The following is an 8,695-nucleotide window of genomic DNA, read 5'->3' as shown; positions in this document are numbered from 1 at the left end:
GGTGGCAGGAGTATGGCAAAGAGCTGTCCATCCATGGTGGCAGGAGTATGGCAAAGAGCTGTCCATCCGTGGTGGCAGGAGTATGGCAAAGAGCTGTCCATCCGTGGTGGCAAGGAAGGGGACTGAAGGGGATTATCATCTCAAAAAATAAAACAAGCAAGCAAAAAACAAACGGCGCCCCCCCCCTCCCCCAACCACAAGCCACATCCCCAGTGCCATCCCTCCTCTTACTTGACTCTACCCTGAAACAGCAGTTCTCTGAAGCTGTGACCCACTGTTGTATTTAAAGATGTGTGTGATACCAACACTGGCTGCTGCTTCTGTGAAATCTCTTTAAAGAGAGATAGGTAAGAAACTCACCTTTGAAAAACTGTAGTATGGATACACTACCCCATTCTCACTAAAATGCTGGAATCTCGGAACGACTTTCCAGAAGGGAAAAATACCCCACATGTTTCTATATGTGGCCAAGTCTATCAGGACAAATGAATTCAAGTTTTGCAGCTATAAGAGCAAAAATAATCTGAACACCATCACATAAATCAGGCCAGTGGAAGCAGATTTTAGAGAATGATGCTTAATGCCAGAAAAATACAGTAAAAGTACAAAGGCCTTAAAACTGCAACAAAGGCCTTGGTCTCCCTCCCTCCCTTCCCTTGTCTGTCTGTCTGTCTGTCCGTCCATCCGCATGTCTTCCCTTCCTTCCTTCTTTCTTGTTTCTCTGTGTAGCCCTGGACGTCCTGGAACTTGCTCTGTAGACCAGACTAGCCTTGACCTCATAGAGACGCATCTGACTCTGCTTGCTGAGTGCTGGCACTAACGGTGTGCACCATCGCCACTCAGCTGACTCTGCTTGCTGAGTGCTGGCACTAACGGTGTGCACTATCGCCACTCAGCTGGGTTTTCTTTTTCAAAGGAGGTGACGTTCATAGAAAAGAATCAGGGTGCCAAGGAGAGGCTCAATCAGAAGTATGACAAATCTACCGAGATTTGGGTGGAAAAACACTTCTATAACAAAACAAATTTGGGAAAAACACTTCCTTTTATGTAACTAACTTTCCAGTGTACAGCACTGGATAGATGTATTCTTACAAGGCCGATCACTTCATCTCCCTGATGAACTAGGATACTTACATCCTAATTCTACTTATGGAAAATCAGTAAAGTTGTGGTGATCAGAGGGAAGCATGTTTGACTGAGGCAGCATGGAGGACTTGGGGTTACTGGATGAATTCCACTTTCTGAACAGTTTTCCTACAGATGATAAAATACACAACTTCCACGTAAGAGTGTCCTCCTATCCAATGCCGCCCCCAATTAGATCAACACATTCTGGGGCACTTATCATGCCATAGGGAATGTGTGTGTTAACTATTCATTGCTATCTGCCACATTCTTTCATGTAAACATTTTAGGTGTATGATTATTTTATATGCATAAATGTATGTGCATCATGTGTGTGCCTGGTGCCCATGGAGGTTAGAAGAGGCTGTCATATCCCCTGAAACTGGAGTTACAGATGACTGAAAGCCCAGCATGTAAGTGGCTGGGCACCAAACCCAGGACCACTGTAGAAGCAACCAGTGTTTGTTTTGTTTTGTTTTGTTTGCAACCAGTGTTCTAACCACTGAGAATCTCTCCAGCCTGAGACCTACCAATTGTTTTGTAAATACATTTTGATAAAGACACATATATATGAGAGCCTACGAAGTTTTGTCTAGTTTCAGAAAATATTAAATGTTGACACTATGAAGCAGTTATGTGACAGGGCTTGAGCGTCGGCATGGATCATGGCTGAGCACACTGAGGTGCTGTGAACCTGAGGGATCCAGGAGCTTGTTTTCAACAGCATTGCAGAGGGCAACAACTGCTGGCCTCGAGGAACACCGGGCAGTAAAACCCAGCCGTGTTTCCTCTTTAGACCAGTGGGAGATTAATCAGGGAGCAATAAATACTTATACTGAGAATCTTCCAGGTAAAAGATTACAAGAAGGAAAGTGCAGGTTTTGTGGGCAAATTCCATAACTCTTCTCTCTAGAGCTGTCACTGCAGTCTGGGTCTCGCAAGCACATAAGCAACACAGCAGCATCTTACCAGCGATCCAGTCTCCAGCCAAGATCAGTGACAAACATCTATCACCTCCAGCTTAACAGATTGGTCACTGTTTGAATTATGATTATCAAGTCCCCATTTGTTCAGAGAGGTTAAGAAAGAATAGTCAAGAATCCATGCCAGGTCACTAAAACCCATTATATAAATGTATGAAACTGAAAGAAAATAGGTTTTAGATCAGTAAGATTCTGGCTCCTTGTTTCTGAAAGCCTTTTAGAATGGCTTATAATTTTTCTGGTATCCCTGTTACCAAATTTCTCCATTAATGATTTTAATTAACAAAAGGAAAAATTCTAGATTGATACAATAAGATTGCTGATCTGTCTTTGGCTTCCCTCTGTATCCCTCCACTCCTCAGGAGAGGCCACTTGCTTGCCCATGGCCCTCTAAAGACTTTACCAGAGTAAGATCCAGACACCTTCTAGTCCCATGCCCTGCCACAGTCCACCTCTCAGACTCTGCTGGGCCTCTGGGCTGTGTCGTCTTTACTTCCCGTCGTCTATGAGAAATGCCACTCACTCCCAAACAGTGCATTTGAGGATGCTCATGCTCACTGCCACTTCTTTCTGGAGTCATCTGCCCAGACTGTCTCAGGGATAGCATCTCTGGACCACTAGACACTCAGCATGCACAGGAGGCCACTTTCGGAAAGCACCCTCTACCCACAGCGCAGCCCGCATCAGTCCGTCATCACTGTGCCTAGAGCACTGAGCCTGAGTCAGAGCTTACCTCACCCGTTACTATGTAAGACCGCCCACTACATTTGTCAATTTTACAACATCGAGTTAAACTTTAAAACATCGAGTTTTACTTTACGTTTCATCTTACTCATAAACTGCCTGAAAATAAGTGCCTTGCCTCTCTTTTTCACTACTATATCCTTAATACATGACACACAGTTTTAATAGATAGTTTTAAAATAAATTATAGGGAAAGAAAATTAATAAATGTGAGAACATGACATATTTTGACAACAAATTACACTGAAAAAAATGTGCACCTGTGAAATCATTCATATCTCAGTATGGAACCAAATAATCTGGCTTACTGTGCCTAGTTTCATAAATGTGGGAAAAATAGTATTTCCTTTCTGTAATTTCTTTTTTCTTCCACAAAAATAAGTAAATGGGATGGAAAAGCTTAGAATTCAGAATAATGAGGTGTCATGTGGCCTATGTCACATGTCTAGCAGGCACTGTGGCATTTCTCATAGGCTTTGTCCCTAGCCCACATACAGACCCGAGTGAAGGTTTAGAGTACTTCACTCTCAGGCAGAGACCGAAGAAGTACAGTTCTTTCTCAAGAGATCAGTGCCTACTACTTCCTGACTCTTGGCTGCAATGAAGTGGCGAGATGAACAAGCAAGGCTGGGCCTAGGCAGTCTTGGTAACTACAGAGAAGAGTGCCAACACATGGGGCTGGGGGTGCTGCGAGCTGGGCTAAGGCAAGCTCTGTAAATAGCTTACATCATGCTCTAAGACTTAAGTCAATGAGCACCTGAAACGTTCAGCTCCAGGGAGCTCTGAAGGCGGCCCGAGCCCATGTAGGCAAACAGGAGGGGCAGTCACAGGGCCTTAAACAACTTGTTTGAATGTGAGAACGGCATTTCCGTCCTCCTCCAGCTTTCTCTCAGCCTCTTTCCTTCTGTGCTGATTGTAAACTGTGGAATGGTGATTTGGAAGGGGACAAGAGCAAAAGGCAGATGACCTAGCATTTAAATCCTGACTGTCAACAAGATGGCTATTACCACAGCCAGAAAGCATACCTAGTCAACTGGAGAAGGGAGAGTCACTCTTCTCTCAAATGTTCTAGAACTCAGAAGTCACGCCAAACTGTGTCAACCCAATGCTTCATGCAACCAGCATTGCATCTAGTCCTTGAAGACTACTTTCAAAGTAGCTTATGAGTGTGTGTGCTAATTGTCTTTCTTGATATCAAGTCTTACATTGGAATGACCTAGTATCAGCTGGGGTGTGCATGTGTGCATGTGTGTGTGTGTAGGCCAGAAGATAACCTTGAATGTTGTTCTACACAACACCATCTACTTTGTTTTTTGAGACAAGGTCTCTCACTGGCTAGACAGTAAACTAAGCTGGCAGACCAGCAAGCCCCAAAGATCCGCCAGTCTCCACCACTCAAATACTGGACTAAAAGTATATGCCATCATAGCATTTTGGTTCTATTTTGTTTTGTTTTAACACAGGTTAAACAAAAGGCCCTTTGCTTGCAAGACAAGCACTTTACCAACAGAACAGCAACTCTTTATGTTACAAATTATCAAATGCAACTTGGCCTGTCCTTTCTTTATCATACCCAACTAACTTGTAATTTGGTCAGTTATTGTAAAGAGAAAGGGATCCAGGAGAAGAAGCTAGATGACCATCAAACTCAATCCATATCAGGGTGACAAAGTAATCACACACTGAGCATGTGCTCAGTGACTACTCGACAAGAGATACTACTCATGAATAACTGAAAAGTGTCAACACTGATGCAAGAACTTTTAAAGATGAATGTCATAATTTGTTAGGAAGCAACTAGAGAGTAACACAACATATACCTTAATCTAGGCGCCCTATCCTAGGTAGTATTCTTTTTAGGGTCTTGTCAATTATCACCATCAAATTAATAAACAGAAAAGTTGAATTTTCTGATAAAACTTTTACCAATTATCTTGAACGTTAACTAGTTTTCTTTTTAGTTGATGGCCATCTGTTAAAATGATAAATATTTTATTGCACTATCTTGTTTCTGTGTATTTAGATAGAAAGAATCTTATTTTCCTCCTAACATCTTATGAAATAGAAAGAGGCTGGTGTCAAGTGTCCATCTGGCAAGTATGAGAACGCACACAGATTGGGGACCTGGTTCTCAGGGCTACACAGCCGATCAATGACAGCATTAATAGTCAATCTTCTCTCTCCAACTCATTCAAAATATTGGGCAATAGTTCCTAGATTACTGTGCTCAAATAATATGTCAAAAGTAGTCCAGAGAAGGCCAGGGCAGTGGCTTGGCAGTTATGAGCACTGCTGCTCTTCCAGAGGACATGGGTTCACTTCCCAGCAACCACCTGTTAAGTCTGGTTCAGGAATCCAGTGCTCTCTCCTGGCTTCCAGAGGCACCAGCATGCATTCAGTGAGTGCAGACACAGTCAGGGAACACGCTTATACACATACAATAAAAACAAGGAAAAATATGTCCAAAGCCCCAAACAGGGTTGCCACATTCAGTATTTTCAAGTAAAGAAATATAGCAAATAGTGTCTACTACAATCATGTCATTAAACTGTCCATGTTTGTCTGACCTTATAGTACAAAACTGTCACTTTAGACAAAATGCCATTCTTAAATTGATAAAATATGCATTATGGAAAGCCTTTATATTCTACTTATGTTCTAACTTTTTCAAAACCCCTCTAAGTGTGGAGCTAACTCCAGGCATAATTTTATAGCCCACCATAGTATTCTTAGCACTGTGCTCCTCATATATCAGAAGGAATAAATATCAGTTCCCATACAGCCTTACGACCATGGTCAGTGCACAGTCTTCTCATATGGCCATATCCTTTGGTGATCCTTCACTTTGAGGAAAGAGCCATGTGGATAGTGAAGTGAGAGGCTGAGATAGCCACCAAAGAGGTCACTGACCCAGCAAGACTATCTACACGTTCAAGCCCAAGCCAAGCCCATGGAGGTTCATCAATGGATGTTGGACAAGGAAGGCCCTTCTTTAATCAATGTGAAGTTCAGTACAGACAGTAAGAATTATCCAAATAGTACACACCCTTTCTATTCCTTTAAAACATACAGATTTCACACACAATAAAAACATACTTCTTATCAGATGATCATGTATCACCAAATGGCCACATAATAACAATACACACATTTTACAGGATATTAAATACTTCAACATAAATATGCTATTATCTTAGGAATTCTGAGATGTGTGATTTATTTCTATTTTATTGAAGAATGCAGAGGCTTGGGGACGTGAAATGATTCTCTCGGTGTCAGAGAAATAGGAGAATTGGAAGGTGGCTCCTTCCACTGTTCATGCACCTCCCAAGAGTCTGCTCTAAGGGTGAGCTCCAAACCAAAGGGGCCCTGACAGTAACTTCAGGAAAGCAGCAGTGCACACTGGTAACACTGGAAGCATGGTGGCCTCCTTCCTGGCTCTACAGAGTGCAGCACATAAACCAACTGCTCCAGGGAAGCCGTGAAGTGGGGCAGCACACTGGTCACTCAGAGCTGGTGCTTGCGAACACTGTAACTATACTCACTCTTCAGACAGTACATGTTTTAGTAACACTCAAATTTTCTGCAAGAAAATTCTGCTAATCATATATTTTTGTAGTTTATACACTGGGCAAGAACAATTTAAAATATACAAAAGACATTATAATTTATAGTTCAGAAAACAAAAAGTGTAGTTGAAAAATAAGGAACTCATAAAAACCAGGTATTAATGATGTTTGTTGTGTTAAAAACACTCAGTGCATAAGATATTCTATCTCTCTCTCTCTCTCCCTCTCCCTCTCTCTATCTCTCTCTCTCTCCCTCTCTCCCTCTCTCTCCCTCTCCCTCTCTCTCTCTCACACACACACAGACACACACACACACACACACACACAAACTTTATTTTGAATATACTAGCCTTAGAAAAATTAGGATGGTCTTCTTTGCAGTATGACTACTGTTAGTTCAAACCAAAAATCTGAATAGTATATAATCAAGAATATTAATTTTGTTGTTCTAGAGATATTTTCATCTGTGGTCAGAGGTTCTGTTTGTGGCCTTTATAAAATAGAGTCATTAAAGGGGCCATTTCCAACACTGAGAAAAACAAGAGAAGTAAACTAGGTGTTGTTACATCTTTGTCCTCAGCTCCTATCATTTAGAATGATTAAATGTTAATTTTTACACGTGACTAAAACCCAAGCCACAAACAAGCGAGACTCCATCATTGCGGGTGGGTAAACTGACAACGTGTAACTGCACATTAAGACAAATGTAGAATTTAGACAAAGTATCCAGTCTGCTTTCAGATGTAGACTTTCAAACCTCAGGAAGGTTTTCAGTAGATGTCATGCCTTTTAACTTGAAAAAAGATAAGCGCAAATAAGCTCCCAATTGTCTCCCCAATATGTAAACCACATCGCGGGCTGCTGTCTCCGCTGCTCCTTTGAAGTTCTGCTGAAATGTCATGTGTTGTGAAGACTGCTGTGCATAAGCAAGACAATTTGCTCACTTTCAGAATTCTTACCGGTCTCCACTGCTATCTGGTATCCAGCCTCTAGTCTCCGAGACGACCTTTCCAGCCTCTCTGTGTTCTCCAGCAGATGTGCCCTCTGAAAGGAAGGGGGAGTCAGGAGGATGGCTACAATATTCTTCTTTGCCTTTGTATGTCTTAGCATTAGGGTGTGCAATCCACTACAGTTCAATTTTAGCAGACAGTTCATCAGAGGAAACCCAACAATACATACATTTCCAATCAAACATGCATGGACCATCCACTTATTTGTTTTTTGTTGTTGCTGGTTGGTTTTTGGTTTCTTTTTTTAAGGGGCCCCATGTTGTGGGTGGACACAACAAATCTTACTCCACAACACTGAGAATGCACGAAGACCAGAGCCAACTGGATCTCTCCTATTTTAACACAGAGGAGACACACGCGCAGGGCCGTGATCCTTCCCCGTGTTAAGTTTTATAAAATGCAGTCATTTCTGATGCTCACTTAGCTCTTTGATTTCTGCAGATCATAATTTCTAAACAGAAACTTTTTATTTTTAAGAGAATGTTTCTTATTTTCGATGTGTAGCAAAATGACACATAGAACAACAGTGCTACTGAGACAGAATATTAAACAGCACTGTTAGCTCAAAGATGACACAGGACAACCAGCAAGTCACAGGGAACACATGGGATTTACACGGAGGTGCACAACTTCCAATTCATCTCCAAACATATGACGCCGGGTTTAAAGGGAACTACTAGCACACAGTGTTCTGGACTATGAACTAAAATCAGAATTAACTCTTAGAAATAAAATTATATACAGCTCTTTTATATTATATCTAATGGGCAAATTAGAGAACTCTAATATTCTAAACTTTCCTTTCTACATTGAGACCCAGTAAGTGTTTTTGATCCCGCAATAGATCTACTCAGCTTACCAAAATACATTCATAGGCCAGCCACGTCTATGGATGAGTGGCATATGCATGTGGCACACACGTGCAGATGTCGAGGTGCGCGTGAGCCTGTCGTGCACTTGTATAAATTGCTATCTTTTGCCCTCCAATCAATGTTGGTTAAAGAGAAAGGAAGCGTGCAAACACAACTCTACAACGTTGTGTTGTTGACAGATGTCACTTAAAATTGAAGCAATGCTTTCTGATAATAATAAAAAAGGAGGTGCCACATGCATTATCTGAGTGGCTGCCGAGTGAAATGATCTACCTTGCTCTAATGAGCCCCCATGGATGTTGGAGATACAAGCTGTATTGACATGCACACTTAAGCTAATACACCTAGACCAGTGCCTCCAAGCTCAGCAGCCAGGGATGCTGACAGAATAG

The 8,695-nt window shown here is 41.8% G+C and overlaps 1 protein-coding gene across 8 annotated transcripts in view; it reads right to left on the bottom strand.

The window, feature by feature from the left end:
- Vti1a (vesicle transport through interaction with t-SNAREs 1A) overlaps window positions 1-8,695 on the bottom strand; it is a 306,273-nt gene that overhangs the window by 226,447 nt on the left and 71,131 nt on the right. For all 8 annotated transcript variants that reach the window (XM_031390720.1, XM_031390716.1, XM_031390717.1 and 5 more), the window contains one exon: window positions 7,381-7,465. In XM_031390720.1, coding sequence (XP_031246580.1) covers window positions 7,381-7,465 — 85 coding nt within the window. The remainder of the gene's footprint in view (window positions 1-7,380; window positions 7,466-8,695) is intronic.

This window comes from Mastomys coucha, unplaced genomic scaffold (genome assembly GCF_008632895.1).
Source record: "Mastomys coucha isolate ucsf_1 unplaced genomic scaffold, UCSF_Mcou_1 pScaffold21, whole genome shotgun sequence".
Classification (NCBI taxonomy): domain Eukaryota; kingdom Metazoa; phylum Chordata; class Mammalia; order Rodentia; family Muridae; genus Mastomys; species Mastomys coucha.
The sequence above is the reverse complement of the archived record's forward strand: the minus strand, read 5'-3'. Positions and strand labels throughout refer to the sequence as shown.